This window comes from Nematolebias whitei, chromosome 11 (genome assembly GCF_014905685.2).
Source record: "Nematolebias whitei isolate Nwh7 chromosome 11, NemWhi1, whole genome shotgun sequence".
NCBI lineage: Eukaryota > Metazoa > Chordata > Actinopteri > Cyprinodontiformes > Rivulidae > Nematolebias > Nematolebias whitei.
Genome location: NC_056508.1, coordinates 36,232,397 through 36,249,015, shown reverse-complemented (window position 1 = coordinate 36,249,015; position 16,619 = coordinate 36,232,397). Strand labels below are relative to the sequence as shown.

The 16,619-nt window shown below is 42.6% G+C and overlaps 1 protein-coding gene across 1 annotated transcript; it reads left to right on the top strand.

Moving 5' to 3' along the window:
- Nucleotides 1-2,643: 2,643 nt before the first annotated feature.
- Nucleotides 2,644-12,019, top strand: LOC119417296 (complement C1q-like protein 4). Its single transcript, XM_037684505.1, has 5 exons — nt 2,644-2,782; nt 9,576-9,638; nt 11,352-11,435; nt 11,516-11,647; nt 11,733-12,019. Exons 1-5 carry the CDS (start codon nt 2,644-2,646, stop codon nt 12,017-12,019), a joined length of 705 nt encoding a protein of 234 aa, XP_037540433.1.
- Nucleotides 12,020-16,619: the final 4,600 nt, after the last annotated feature.

Sequence of the window (16,619 nt, the reverse complement as noted above, 5' to 3'; positions counted from 1 at the left end):
TTAACAAAAAAACGAAGTCCAGATGACATGATTCAACCTTTTTTGTTGTTATATACCTGGATGACTGAGAAAACAAACTTTGCATTATTATAGTAGTTTGCCTGCTTTATTCCTTTATTTTATAAATTGTGTTTTGGTATAAATACTCTTGAAAAACTATTCCTAATTGTTGGTCTTATAGAGTAAAATTAAATTACTGTTTACACCAGGTGAACAGCATTTTTCTATACTTATTAAAATATATATTATTTATATGAATGATTTACAAACTATTAATTCGCCCTTTCATGCCATTCTCAAGCCCAGGTTAAAGGTGAAGGTTGCATCAGGCATAAAACTCTTTTGCTAAAACTAACATTTGAGTTAATCGAACAAGTACTGGTTCTGTTGACAAACTGGGTACCGGCAGCAGTAATTGTGCAACTGTTAGTCAAAGACCATGAGGAGATAAATGCCAGGAGACAGAGAGAGAAGAGAAGAGCCAGGAGGGTAGTGTAGGACTGATGGTTGTAATGTATGAAAACTAAAAAGAGGAACATGTCTGCATTGGTTTTTCCCAGGAACTTAGCAGATGTTTGAAGCCACGTAGAGAGGTCAAGGTCGAGAGCTTCAGATCTTTTTGCAAGAAATTCCAGGAAACAGGAGCCGAGTAGGAGAAGGCCCTTTTGCCGAGTTCAGTCCTCACTGAGGGAACGCTGCAGGTAATAATGTCCTGAGAGCGCACGCTGTAGCTGCACTCACACAGTGACATGTAAGAGAAGATGTATGAAGACATCAGACCAAGATTTAAAGATGAAAATGTACCAGTGAGAGAGTCTGCACGAAGTTAATGATGTCCAGTGAATACAGGGTGCAGTGATGGGTATGGTAGTTACAGCTAGTTATGAATCTTAGTGCACCATGATAGACAGCATCTAACATTTGCAATGTGCTTGTAGGATCGTTCATGTAAATAATGTCGCCGTAGTCAATGGAGGGAAGGAAAGTTGCAGTTACAAGGTGTTTCCTAGCATTCAGAGTTAGACAGGATCTATTTCTGAAAAAGAAAACCAATTTTTGTGTGTTTAAGAGACCAAAGGGAAGGATCGAAAGGTATCAGTGGTGCAGGGTTTAAGCTGTTTTACTACAGTGTGGATAGGAAGAGAAATGGAGTGGGGATGGTCCTGAAGGAAGAGTTTGGGATGTAGTAGAGGTGAAAAGAGTGCCAGATAGGTGATGTGGCTGAAGGTGTTATGTAGTAGTTATGCTACCCATGTTACATCAATAAGGACCTTAACTGGACCAATAACACCACAACACTAGCCCAAGAAGTTCAAACCCACCTGAATTTCCTCTGCAAATTGAAGAGAGCTGAAGTTCCAGCCTCCATCACGCACACATTTTACCAAGGGTGCCATGGAGAGAGTCCTCAGCATCTGCATCTCTGTAGTATGGAGGCTACACCGCCTCCTGCTGTAAAACTCCGTAAAGCATAGTGAATTCATTCTGCAGGATCAACGGCTCTTCTTTGCCCTCCCCCACAGACATCAAAATCACAAGTTTTCCTTGAACAATGTTGTAATTCTTCAGATTACTTGTTATGCATGATTTCCTGAAGGGGCACTTTCTGGTAAATTTGAGTTTAGTCCCGGTCGTTCAGTGCCTTCATAAATGTTCAGCGAGATTGCTCCTGCACATGTTTCTATGGAGAAAAACTCCTGTTATGGTCATAATTAATTAGTGACAGTAAAAACAATATTTAAGATCTGAGTTAATCCAGAAAGCACGTTATTCTACAGAGGCTGACTCAGAATGATGACAGAGGTTTCCTCACTGGTGCTGCTAATCTGCCCTCTTTTTGCAGCTCATCTTCAAGCAGATTCTGGCAGTAAAATTATTACTAATTTAAAAGTAACTGAGCCGCAGGTAGGAGAAGCAGGAAATCTGTTAGAGCATCAACAAACATGTAAACAAGACATCAATGCTGTGCTGAGAGAGACGAGCGCCTTGTTGGCTGGACTGAAGGTGGAGGTGAGGTACTTACAGAGAGACAATGAGGGTATGTTATCAAGAGACATACAGCACTGGGATCACTGCTGTGAATGTTTGTATTGCACATTTTTATTTTTTTATTTATTTTAACAATGCAAACAGCTAAGGCAAGAGAACTGGAGCTGCAGAAGAATGACTTGGACAAGCTGAAACAACAGCATCAAGGTACTTACTGCAAATTAAAGAATAAAAGTTCCCCATGAAAGTCACACATTAAAGATAGTGAGTACACATTCTGCTTGCCAAATATTAATACATTTGGTCATGTTGTTGTTTTTCTAGTACAATTACCTTAAATGAGTGAATTGCAGCAACTTAACCAAAACCTTCTGTACATTCTGCAACAACCATCAATATAATAATTTTACTTAAAATCCAGAAACCCAGTTCTGTATAAATGTGCTGGATTGAGTTGGATTATGTTAGCACACAAGTTTAACTGAACAAAGCTCATTTGTCAAAACAGTAAAAATGTCACACAAGAAGAATTGATTTGGATGTGAACTTGCATGTTTGACACATGAATACGTTTGTATTAAACATCATTTTTATTAAAATCAAAATTTGGTCTTGATTTAGTTTAAAGAAAACAAAAAGTTCATAACATCAAGAATGACAAGAGACCACTGGTTTCAACCGAAGAAGGATAACATTAAAATTCAATCTGATCTCCTCTTTGTGCAAACAGCTAGAGTAGAAGAACTGGAGCTGCAGAAGAATGACTTGGACAAGCTGAAACAACAACATCAAGGTATTTACTGCAAATAATAATAATAAAAAAGTTCCCCATTAAAGTCACGCATTAAAGATAGTGAGTACATCATTCTGTTTACCAAAAATATTAATAAATTTGGTAAATTTGCTGATTTTTATTAGTACAATTACCTTAAATTGGCGAATTGCAGCAACTTAACCAAAATCTTCTGTACATTCTGCAACAAGCAGTATCAGTATATTAATTTTACTTATAATCTAGAAACATAAATGTGCTGGACTGGGTTGGATTATGTTAGCACACCATCAAGTTTAACTGAACAAAGCTCATTTGTTATAACAATAAAAAATGTCACACAAGAAGAATTGGTTTTGATGTGAGCTCGCATGTTTGACACATGACATAAAATGAAGAAGTCTGTATTAAACATCAATTTGATTAAAATCAAAATTTAATCTTGTTAGTGGCTTATAATAAAGAAAACAAAAAAGTTCATAACATGGAGGATGACAAGAGACGTTGGTTACGTACTGTAACCCCAGATTCTATGAATATAGGCGTAGCCCTTTAAGAGCTGTCGCTTAGTGGGTTTATCCCGTTATGCGCAAGCATCATACTGAAAAAATTAGTCCACGCCCACCTGCTGTGTGGGCCCCACCCGATCCGTATAAATTACATTAAGAGCGGGTAATCTGCTCCCAAATAGCTTATTCTTTTCTTCAGCTATTCAGGAGCCAGTGAGGCCCGACGCTTAAAGGGCTACGCCTATATTCATAGAATCTGGGGTTACAGTACGTAACCAACGTTCTATTTCATATAGGCTTCGCCCTTTAAGAGCTGTCGCTTAGTGGGTTAAGGGCGAAGCGGATGTGGTCCTCGCCTCACTGGGTCCATTCGAACACAGTAAGAACGGAAGCTTGCCCAAAAAACGTCTTGTCACTCAGCTCCCCATGTGCATAACTACGCATCGCGTAATTGTGTGCCATGCACAGACGCATGTTGTGTAACTATGCGTTCTGACAAAGCATGAATGCCCGGGAAAAAAATTTCAACGGGGGAAGATGTTGAAAAGAGGAGGGGGGGGGGGGGCATGAAGCAACTGATTCATGATTGAACAGTATAAACAGATTAATATCAATGAACTGATTATTGAACAAATGAACTGATTGGTAACCATAGTCATGAACTGATTAGTGACAATAGAACCAAAATCACAAACACAACTTGTGACTGATAACAACATCTCACACTGTGAAGCATGCAGACAGATGTGAGTTTAAACAGAGTTCCATGAGAACAACAATATTCATTCTGTTAGAGCACTAAGGACAGAATGTGTCATGGAACGAGCCGTTACATCACGTAGGTAAAAGCGAATAAATGAGCAGGGTGTTGACCATGCAGCCGCAGTGCAAATGTCCTGCATTGACATACCATTATGCAGAGCAGTCGAAGATGCGATACCCCTGGTTGAGTGTGCTTTGAGTTTGACAGGAGGCTCTAGATCTGATGCTCTGTAGGCTTCAGAAATGGCCTCACACAGCCAGTGTGACAAGCGCTGGGTGGATAACGGGCGGCCTGCAGATGCATCTCTATAATGCACAAACAATTGTTGAGTTTGACGCATTGTAGCTGTGCGCGCTATATAGCACGATAACGCCCGCACCGGGCAGAGAAGATGAAAAGATGCTTCCTCTTCTGATCTGTGGGGGGGAGGGAAGAATCCCTCCAACGATATCTGTCTCGATTTAAAAGAGCTCGTGATGTTTTTAGGCATAAAGGCTGGGTTTGGTCTTAAATCAGCTGAACTACCGTCAGCCTGGATTCTGAGACATGACGGAGCGGCAGAGAGGGCCGATAAATCACTCACCCTCTTAGCGGATGTTAAAGCCAGCAGCAGGGCTGTTTTAAGAGACAAGAATTTAAGTGAAACCTGATCCAGAGGTTCAAATGGAGCTTTGATCAGGGCTCCCAGGACCAGTGTTAAATCCCACTGTGGAACGAGTGGGCGTGAAACCGGCCTATGTCTTTGTACACCTTTTAGAAACCGCTTCATCAGCGGGTGATTAAAAGCTGTTCTGTCTCCGAACCCTTCGTGGCAGGAAGAGATGGCTGCAGCGTACGTTTTAATCGTGCTGAATGCCAACTCCCTATCCATCAGCTGTTGAAGAAAGGACAGCACGCCACCTAATGGACATGAGGTGGCCTCCAGACCTTTCTCTGTACACCAGCGCTGAAAGGCCGTCCACTTTGATGTGTACAGGGCTGTGGTAGATGCAACGCGTGAATCTTGAATTGTGCGCACTACCTCCTGAGGGAGACCCATCTTCTCTAAGCGGGACCGCTCAGCGGCCAGACCCACAGGTGCTGGCCTATTTCCGGGTAACTCCTGATCGCTCCTCCTGCTTGAAGGAGAGCATCTTCCCTCCATGGCAGTTTCCACGGACGACCCGACAACAGACGTTGCAGGACTGGGAACCATGGTGCGTTCACGCGCTCGGGAGCTACCAGGAAAGCTGTCAATCCTTCCTCCTGAACTCGGTTCAGGAACCGTAAAATCAGAGGGGGAGGGGGGAACGCGTACAGAAGCGTTTTGGGCCACGGGCTGTGGGCAAATGCATCCACCCCCAGCGGTGGATCGTCTCGTGGGCTCAGGGAAAACCATAATTGGCACTGAGCGTTCTCTCGCGTCGCAAACAGGTCCACAGCTGCTTTGCCAAACTTCTGCCACGTCTGAAACATCAGGTCTGGATGGAGGGTCCAGTCCGCGTGACGTGGGACGCCCCTGGACATCACATCTGCTCCTCTGTTCAGAACGCCGGGTATGTAAACCGCTCTGATGGAAAGCAGATTTTGGTGAGCCCAACACAGTAGCTTCCGCGCAATGTGTAACATCTGGGCTGAACGCACACCCCCCTGGCGGTTTATGTACGCAGCAGTCACCATGTTGTCGGTGTGAATCAACACGTGTTGATTCTGTAGCACGGGAGCAAAATGCTGAATCACGTTCAGCACTGTGCGACACTCCAAAACATTGATGTGGGCTGATGTGTGGTGGGGCCACAGCGCCCCTACTGCTTGAGATAAGCATGTCCCCCCCCAGCCTGACAGCGACGCGTCCGTGAAGACTGATACGTGTGACGAGGGTTTGCTGACGGGGACTCCCTCTGACAGAACCAGGGTGTTTCCCCAGTGTCGGAGGTCTGCTCTCACGGAGGGAGGGACAGTGATCATCCGTCTCTTTTGTTTTACTGGATCCACACGTAGACGCGCAAACCACCTCTGGAGGCGTCTCATGTGTAACAAACCCAGCGGAACCACTGTGTGAGCTGATGACATCATTCCCAACAGCTTCATGACGGAAACAGCTGTTACCACTTTGCCAGGTCTTACGTGGCGTAGTTGGTTTTTTAGAGTGTCGATTCTTGTTTGTGATAAGCGAGCCGTCATGGTAATTGAATTTAATTCCACTCCCAGATAAACAATTGTCTGGGCCGGGAAAATCGAGCTTTTCTTCCAATTTATGGCGAAGCCCAGATTTAACAGGTGTGATGCCAACACCTGAGCCTGTATCAGCGCTTCCTGTCTGGAGTGAGACAGGAGCAGCAAGTCGTCCAGGTAAAACAAAACTCTCATCCCTGGTCTGTGCAACGGATGCAGGGCTGTCTCCACACACTTTGAGAACGTACAAGGCGCGAGGGAATACCCGAAAGGCAGCCTGTTGTACTGGTACTTCATCCCTTGAAAGGCGAAACGCAGAAATTTTCTGTGTTTTGGGATGATCGGTATGTGAAAATAAGCATCTTTTAGATCGATGGAAACAAACCAGTCGTTTTTCTGGATGTTGTCCAACAGCTGTCTGTTCGTCAACATGTGAAACGGTCTGTTCATGATCGCTTTGTTGAAAGCTGACAGATCCAGAATCGGTCTCATCCCTCCGGTCCTTTTGGGGACCAGGAAGTAGCGTGAGTAAAACCCTGTGTTTTCCTCTTCGTTGGGAACTCTTGAGATTACACCTTTTATCAGAAGCTCTTGGACTTCTGCATTTAAGGCTGAGACTTGGTCTGGTGATGACAGGACCGTCTCTATAACTCCTCCGAACGGAGGGGGTCGGGTTGCAAACTGCAGCGTGTAACCCTTGCATAACACTCTGTCCATCCATCTGTCCGGCGAACAGGTTTTTTGCCACTCTGCGTAACGTTCGTGGAGTGGACGTGCGTTTAAATGATGTGCCGTGTTTTGAACGGATGTCATCCAAACCTCCGCCTCGACCGCCGTCATGCGTCGCGGAAATGTTTTCCGCGTGACCCAAGGCGAGGCTTCCTCGAAAGGGCTGTTCTGCGCGCGCCCGTGCGCTGTGTCTGGATCGCGGACCAACCTTCATGTCCGGGCGGGGCGGTGTGTGCTGAGGCGAGGCGTGTGTCAGCTGATGACGTCGTGAGGCTGCACGTTTAACGTCGCTGTGCGAACGTTGAGAGGTGGAGGGCGTGATGTCATCAACGCCGTGCTGTCGAAGTGAAGGTTGTGAGCCTCGCGGGAGCGCACGTTTTCTCTGGAGGGACGCGCGCCTCTCTCGCTGAGGGCGGGGCCCGTCATTGGATTCATTCAGCTGTCTCACGCTTATGCCGCCGTGAGCTGCTGATCGCTGAGACGCGATGGATGACGGCCGCTCGCGTTCATTCAGGAGAGGCGTGTGTTGTTTTCGCTGAGAGCGGGGACCTCCACCGGACCCGGCCTGCGGTCCCACATTTATCCCGATGTGAGCCGGTGAGCGCCGGGCAGCTGTGCGTGCATCATCAACACAGCGCCGTTTGGATGGAGGCTGTTTGCCTCGCTCGGGTGCGCGTTTAACACCGCTTGGGTGGTGATCGAGCGGTTCTGATTGACAACAAATTATTTCGCTTACCGTGGTGTCACGTGAGCGTCTGGGCATGTGATGGAGCGACGGTGGATTTAAAAAACCTTTATTTAAGGACACCGGCTCTCTCTGTGTGGAGGATGTGTGTGTAGCGGCTGTGAGCTCATCCGAACTTACAGACTGGCTAAAAACAGGCATTTTGATCTTTGAAAAATCATTTATTTCAATTCCTGTGTCATTTATACACACATCCTCCGCAGACCGTCATTTCTTAAATCTTCTCCCTCGTGAGCTCTGCGGTTTGTTTGCCCCGAGCGCCGTCTGCAGGCGATCTCTGGGGAAACGCTGAAGTGCAGGCTGCCGGACTGAGGAGGGGTGGTCTCTGGCGGGCGGGGCTGGTGGTGGAGCTGGGCGAGACGAAGCTGCTGCTGCCGTGGAGCGTCGATGTTTCTGCCTCTGCTCTCGACGGTCTCTCCAGCGGGCTGGGGGACGGGATGAGCCGCGCGGCTTGATGAGATGGCGCACAGCTTCTGACATCTCCTCCGACTGCTTCGAATTCGCCAGCATGGTCTTCAAGCTGCTTCCGAACAGCGCGTCCGATGAGATGGGGCCCTCCATCAGGTCTTTGTGCAGCTTTTCCGGCAGCAAGGGAGATTGACGAAGCCAGGTGGACCGTTGGATTACCGTCATCCACGCTGCAATCCTCGACAGGCAAACCGTGGAAGCGGCGCACATGTTGAGGATGGCGTCTGCCGATTTACACAGGGAGCTCTTTGTCTCCTCCGGCAGGTCTGAGGCCTCCAGCCTTTTCGACATGCTAAATGCTAACAGCGCCACGTTGTTGTTAGCCGCGGCCGCCTGAAAAGCACACTGGTGGGCTCTGTTGGAGAGCGCGGTCACCGCCTGGTCGTGTTTCCCCGGAGGGACGGGACGCTTCTCCAGCCTGGACAGCTTCGCTCCGAAGGCTTCCGCGAGGCTTGGCTCAAGGGGGGGTACCGAGGGATAGCCCCGCTCGGTGAACCCCTCCACTCTGGTGATGGGGGCGTAAGTGGAGACGGGCACCCTTAACCTACCAGGACCGGCTGCGGCCTCGTTCCAGTACGCTGTCACCGCTGGAAAACGAGGCCAAATGGGATCAGGACGGCGAGCCGGCGTGGAGCCAAACCTTCCCGCAAGATCATCCGATCTGAGCGGGGGGGGGGGTGAGGGGACGGAGAGCCCCTTTACGCTAGCAGCTTCCCGGATAATGGCGGGCAGCTCCGAGAGGAGCGCGCCCACGGCAGGGAGCGATGTGGTCGCTGAAGCGGGAAACCCCGGGGGAGTCGAGCATCCGCTCGGCCTCCCTCTTTCCAATACTGCGCTCCCCGGGAGGGAACGAGCGTCGGGGCTGCTGCTAGCGTCACCGGTCCCAGAGGAATCATCCGATTCACTCCGAGAGCCGGCGTCGAAGAAATCCATGGCGTCGTCCAGCGAGCAGTCTCCCGCCACGGACAGGCAGTCCTCGATGGTAGCCTTAAACAAGGCTGCTCTCCTCTGCCTTTCCTCCGGTGGAAGTTCGTCACAGAGGCGGCAGGAGGAAGCGCGGGCGACGTGGCGGGGACCCAGGCATCCCTCGCAGGTGTCGTGCCGGTCGAAGCTAAGCAAGTAACCGGTCTTGCAGGAGGGACACAAGCGGATGGTGCTGGAGCTGGACATCTCGACGAAAAGGTCAGTTGTTTTTTTATTGTACTAGCTTGCTGAAGAAAAATGGGAGCAGATTACCCGCTCTTAATGTAATTTATACGGATCGGGTGGGGCCCACACAGCAGGTGGGCGTGGACTAATTTTTTCAGTATGATGCTTGTGCATAACGGGATAAACCCACTAAGCGACAGCTCTTAAAGGGCGAAGCCTATATGAAATAGAACCACTGGTTTGAACTGTAGAAGGAAAACAATAAAATTCAATCTGATCTGCTCTTTGTGCAAACAGCTAAGGCAGAAGAACTGGAGTTGCAGAAGAATGACTTGGACAAGCTGAAACAACAACATCAAGGTATTATCTGTATATTAAATATGACAAATGAGCATCCTTTAATATTTCCATGTCCATTGTGTTTTTGTTTTCTTCACCAGATTTAGTCCCATTTTTGCAATTTGTGATTTGTACCTTTAGTAATTATAATGACAAAAAAATAACAAAAGAGGGTACCTTTGAGTTATTGTTTACAAATTTAACTTTTAACAACAAGCACTACCAATAAAGTCCACCCATCCATTATCTTCCACTTATTCCTAAGTTGGGTCTGAGGAGCAGCAGTTTGAGCAGGGAAGCCCAGACATCTCTTACCACAGCCACCTCTTCCAGCTCCAAGGCATTCCCAGACCAACCGAGAGATAGTCTCTCGAGCATGTTCTGGGTCTTCCCCGGGGTCTCCTCCCAGTCAGACATGCTGGAAGTACCTCCTTAGGGAGGTGCACAGGAGGCATCCCAGATGTCCGAACCATCTCAACTGGCTCATATCGATGTGGAGGAGCAGCGGTTCTACTCTTAGTCTCTCCCATATTTCCAAACTTCTCACTCTATCTCTAAGGGAGAGTCCAGCTACCCTGCATAGGAAATTCATTTCAACCACCTGTATCTATGTTCTCATTCTTTCGGTCACTACCCACAGCTCATGATCATAAGTGAGGGAAGGAACGTAGACCAGAAAGCTTTGTCTTACAGCTCAGCTCCCTCTTCACCACAACGAACCGTCTTCTTCCACCGGCTTAATATTGTTAAAATTAGAAACATCTTATCTAAAAATGATGCAAAAAAAATTGGTTCATGTATTTGTCATGTTTGGACTATTGCAATGGTTTGTTATCTGGGTGTACAAATTCTTCTTTAAAAAGTCTTCAGTTAATCCAAAATGCTGCTGCCAGAGTCTTAACTGGAGTTAGTGGGAGAGGTCATATCTCTCCAGTTTTAGCTTCTCTTCATTGGCTCCCTGTCGAGTCCAGAATTGAATTCAAAATCTTACTTCTAACCTACAAAGCTCTCAACAACCTAGCTCCATCTTATATCTTATTGTTCCATATTTTCCTAACAGAGCACTTCACTCTCAGACTGCAGGTTTTCTTCTGGTTCCTAGAGTTTCCAAAACCAGAATGGGAGGAAGATCTTTCAGTTATCAGGCTCCTCTCTTGTGGAACCAACTTCCAGTTTCTGTCCGTGAGGCTGACACATTGTCCAGTTTTAAGACTGGACTTAAGACTTTCTTTTTGATAAATCCTATAGTTAGGGTTGGCTTCTTATGCTGCCTTAAGCTTAGACTACTGGATGACAAATTGACCTAATTTCCTTAAATTAATTGTTAAAATTCAATAGTTTTCATTTGATACTATTTCTATCTTAACAAGTGATTCTTGACCTGCCATTGTGTATCTGTTCCTCTCAAACCCAGTCGGTCGAAGCAGATGGCCGCTTGTCCTGAGTCTGGTTCTGCTAAAGGTTTCTTCCTCATGAGGGAGTTTTTCCTTTCCACTGTCGCCTTCATGTTTGCTCAAGATGAGAGTTCTGTGATGGAGTTAACTCAAAGCAGTCTGCTCTTCAGATAAATAATGTTAAATTATTATTTTTATATATGAATGTTTCTGTTCAGTGCCCTGGGACGACTTCTGCTGTGACTTGGCGCTATATAAATAAACTGAACTGAATTGAATTTTATTGAATTTATTGAATTTTATTTCACGTGGCATTAATTTTTTTAAATTATATTTCTAGCACAGGCAGAAGAACTGATCACTGTTAAAGCTAGAACAAACATCACAGAAAACCAGGTAGAAGATCTGAAGAGAGGTGGAGAAGGTCTGTGACTGATTCAACATTAGAACAACTGCGTTGTTGTGAATTCAGCAAAATAATGCATTAAATTTTCAATTTCTCAGTGAAACGAGTGGCCTTTTCAACATCTTTGGTGACCTCTGGTGGGGGAGATATTGGACCTTTCAATACTTACACTCCTCTGATCTTCAAAAATGTTGTTACAAATATTGGAAATGCCTACAACAAAAATACAGGTATGTACAGCTCATTTTATTAGACAGATTATTTATTTTGACTCATTAAAAAATGAAACGTGAAATAAAATAAATTGTCCTACAGGACATTTTACTGCACCTGTGAAAGGAATCTACCATTTTGAATTCCACATTTATGGACATGGACATGCTTCACATGGTTCAGGTGCTGTGTTGGTCAAGAATGAAGAACGTATTTTTAATGCGTATGAACATCAGCCTTCCCATGGTGCTAACTCTGCTAACAGTGTCACATTGCTGCTAGATGTTGGAGATGTTGTGTTTTTGCTTCAGAGGACAAACACAAGAGTTTTTGATGATCACTATCATTACACCAGCTTCAGTGGTCACCTGCTTTTTACTACATTGTGAGCAGCAAACAGTTGTTTCTTCTTCATTTGAACCAAGCCTCACTAACAACATGTAATACTAACAATACATTTGTCTGCATCTACAAAATGTGTAGTAGTGTTAAAATCTGTGGTGGGAAATTGTACATCAATTGTGTGGGTTCTCTGTTAGGGCAAGGCAAATAAAATAAAATAAAATAAAATAAAATAATAAGTTGAAGATGTTTCACTTCCCATCTGGATCTTTATCAACATGTCACCACAGAGTTGTTTTGTATAGTAAAAAGTTCACATGAGATTTTTGAAACTGCCACCGATGACTCTTACATGTAACATGCACACCTAACATATAAGAAGGTTTCTAACACTGACTTATTCACATGTTGTTCTTGCCTTAAACTAAGAATTTTCCAATGGTACTGATGTTCTAAGAGAAGAATTAGCAAATGGGAGCAAAATAGGAAAAAAGAAGGAACTGCTGAAACCAATCCAGAGATCACTTGATTGGAAATCAATGTAGCGGTGCCTTCGACTATTCACATAAGCGTTTTCATTCAGTTAAACAGTTTTGCTCAAATACACAGTGAAGTAGAAAAAGTTAACATCAGTTAAATGAATTTAATTCAATTGGATTGTATTAGATTTTCTTTAGATCATAATAACATTGATTTAACAGGAATACATTTGAACTGAAATGAGTTTATTTGTGTCTTTTTTTTTTCTGTCAGTAAACTGAGTTCATTTCAAACTAGTAAAAGACATAATACCCTACTTTAACCCCAGCTGCACATCAAAACATCCCATCTTTATTGTGAGTCTTTTCATTTAGCAGTAGCTAATTATTGGGATTTTGTTTTAGATGAACTGTAAGTGTACTAATGATAAACCTGCTGTGAGATAAAAAAAAAAAAAAAAAAATCCACATCTTGACTAAGAGTCATTAAAAGCTGCCAAAAGCCCATAAAGATTTTAAAGTGCATGTTAGTACATCTTGTTAAAAAGTTTTTAAAACTTTTAACTTCATCTACAGGTAAAATCAGATATTTACATGTGTATAAAAAGACACATTACTATTTTTATGTAATTTAATCAGACTAAATAATCCTTGTTTTAGGTAGGATTGCCAAAAATATTTATATTTGCTAAATGTCTGAATAATGAGAGAGATTTTTTAATGAATAATTATTTTTTGTTACTTTCTTCAGCTTTAGAAGTTTACATACACAAAGATTACAATGCCTTTAAGGAGTTTGGAAAGCCCTGAAGATGATGTCATGGCTCTGGAAGCTTTAGTTAGGTTAGTTGACATCAGGTGAGTTAACTGGAGGCACACGTGTGAGTTCATTTCAACATGCTGCTTCTTTGTGTGATATCTTGAAGAAAATCTAAAGAAATCAGCCAAAATATCAGGAAAATAATCATCAGCCTCCATAACTCTGGTTCACTTGAGATGTGAGAACATCTTTTGGTGAAATATGAAACTACCGTAATATGATGGTGGCATGGTAGAAGGAGCTGATTTCAAACCTAAATTAACCCTTTCAATCCTTTTTTCATCATGGTTGACAGCGGGGCACCTTCAACAAATTTCCATGCTGCAGAAAACAAGAACGGAAAATCAGGCACTGGAAGTTCTTCCTACGGTTTGCACAGATTTTGTTTCAAGCCAACTATTCCAGTCAAGGCAAAACTTAAATTTACAGCAACATAAATATTGATCGTACCTTTCTCTACATTCCTCAGATCGTTAGTCCTCTTGATAAGCGGGGTCTCTGTGCAATGACATGTTTAAAACTAGACAGTTGGTACAAACATGTTTGTAAAAAAAATTATACCAATTTTACAGACATAAAATTTTCCAGAACCTAAATGAAAATGAAAATTTGAAGATAAATATCACTAAAGATAAATTGTACAAGATCAACAACATCATGCTTAATGTCTGAAAAAGAAATTTAGAGCAGAGAAACATTAGAAAACTTGTAAGAATTGTGTGCTGATTATAAAATATATATATTTAATCTAAAAAATATATAGGATGCAGGAGGAGAAAGTCAGACTGGACTGTGGACTCTGACTTTAACGAACAACCTTCAATTCAACTTTTCTTTTCAATTCAATCTATATTTATACACGTAAGTTCTATCTCATTTTATTAGTCTCATTGAGCCTCGAAGACTCATTTACAAGAGAGACCTGTTTTATATAAAGAACACAGATGACAACAGTGGGCAATCATAAAAAAAGCATATAAAATGAAAAGTAAATGGGAGAAATTATATAGAAAAACAAAACAAAAAACAGCTACATTATAAAGCGATGTAAAATAATAAAAACAGGAACATGTCTGCGTTGGGTTTTTTTTGTCATGAATTTAGCAGATGTTTAAAATCCCTTAGTCAAGGTTGAGAGCGTCAGATCTTGTTCAAGATATTCCAGGAAACAGGAGCAGAGTAAGAGAAGGCCCTTTTGCCTAGTTCAGTCCTAACTGAGGGAACACTGCAGGTAATAATGTCCTGAGAGCGCACGCTGTAGCTGCACTCATGCAGAGACATGTAGGAGGAGATGTATGAAGGCAACAGACCAAGAAGTGATTTAAAGATGAAAATGTACCAGTGAGAGAGTCTGCATGAAGTTAATGATGACCAGTTAACCAGTGAATACAGGGTGCAGTGGTGGGTACAGTAGTTACAGCCAGTTAGGAATCTTAGTGCACCATGATAGACAGCATCCAACATGTGCATAGTGCTTGCAGGAGTGTTCAAATAATGTCACCGTAGTCAATGAAGGTAAGGAAAGTCACAGTTACAAGGTGTTTCCTAGCATTCAGTGTTAGACAGAATCTATTTCTGAAAAAGAAACTCAGTTTAACTTTCAGTTTCTTTACCAAGTTTTTGACACGGGGCTTAAAAGAGAGATGCGCATCGACCAAGATACCCAAGTATTTGCAAGAATCGACAAACTCAATAGGAACACCATTTGAAAGTAAAATAGGAGGAAGGACTGCTAGATCTGACTTCCTGTTTGAAAACAACATTTCTGGTTTTATCAGCATTTAGCACCAGTTTGAGACGGAACAAATCTGACTGGGTGATGTTAAAAGTAGACTGTACAAGCTGGAAAACCTTAGCTACAGTTTTAGCTCAACAATAAACAACCGTGTCATCGGCATAGAGGTGTACGGATTCATCAGGAATGATCTGACCTACATTACTTATGTAGATTGTGAATAGGGTGGGTCCTAAGACTGAGCCTTGTGGGGCTACTAAGAGACATATTTTTGCAAGAACGATGCTAAGTTTGGAAAGTGAGCTTTTCCAGTAAGTTCATAAAATTAATTTAAACATTTCAAGGTTTTGTTATTAAAAGGATTAAGAGAAATGTAATGAGTTGTTTTTAAACAACATTTTTAGATTAAATGGCTTCTAAATGTCATCAGTGAAAAAATGTGGGACTTTTATTGTCTGATAAATTACTTTTGGCTCTTTCAGGCAAAAATCTTGTTGGGTTTAAATTAAATTGATACTTAGATGTTTGAGAACTTACAGTAAGTTTTATTTTATTTTATAGCATAATAGTTTAGTTAATAAAAGGACGATCAATGATTTTAACTTAATCACTAGTCCAAGTGGTGAGTCAAGGGCTTATAGTGTTTTGAATTAAATGCGTCACAAATTTTAAAAAGCACACAGGTTTTATTGCATATCAATTTCATGTATAAATTCTTCATAGCATTGGAAAGATTACATTTGGTATACATCGCTATTCTACAGAATTAACATCAGAGTCATATCTTTTCAATGAAATTTCTCTAAAGTACATCTGCAATAATCACAAGCATCAAAAGAACTGCAATTTCAGAATTGTTCAATAATATTCTACAATCTTTTATTTGTTTTTCATCATGTCTTCTCTCACAAGCCTTTTCTATGTCTTCCAGAACCCGCCCGCACCTCTGTGAGGCGGTCAGAACTCGAAGTCAAACCTACTAACCTAAACACATGTACAATAAGTGCATCTACGGATTTATTTATTTATTTTCGTTTTACTTTTTTTTCTCAGTTTTTATTTTTTTGTTGATTTGATACACATTTCACAAATGGACATCATTATGACTGCTAAACACGTCATGCACAAGAACTTTTTTTTTTGTTTGTTTTCAATAAACATAACAGATATACAACTCAGATTAAAACAAAACGAGCACCATCCATTTAAACCCATATTATTCAACAATTTTTTTTTCTTCAGACAAATGCAACAATGTTTTTCATTCTTTTAAAATACTATACAGTTTAAAAAGAAATCATGTGTATTTTTTCTTTTTTTACTGTATTTCTGTAACAGTGGGGCAAATAGCAACCATGTTTTGTTTAGCTGAAAAATATTTCAGTGACCAGAATATCTCCTGAAGTAGCCCAAAAGGAGCACTTCAATGCCTTCAGTTTAAATGCGTTACACAGCGCGTACTTGTTACAGTAGTCCATGACATGAATATAGTCAACCTTAAAAAAAAAACTTAGTCGCCCAAGTTTTTACATGTTCAAACCACAAACTGAAAAACAACATGTTAATCATGAATGGAATCTCATTCAGTAGAATTATATAAAAACTTCTGTCTT

Excerpts from the sequence above, each read along its gene's own strand:
- LOC119417296 (XM_037684505.1), top strand. The coding sequence starts at position 2,644 with ATGACAAGAGACCACTGGTTTCAACCGAAGAAGGATAACATTAAAATT. Across the intron at positions 2,783-9,575 it reads GCTGAAACAACAACATCAAG|CTAAGGCAGAAGAACTGGAG; the intron begins GTATTTACTGCA and ends TTGTGCAAACAG. Across the intron at positions 11,648-11,732 it reads TGCCTACAACAAAAATACAG|GACATTTTACTGCACCTGTG; the intron begins GTATGTACAGCT and ends ATTGTCCTACAG.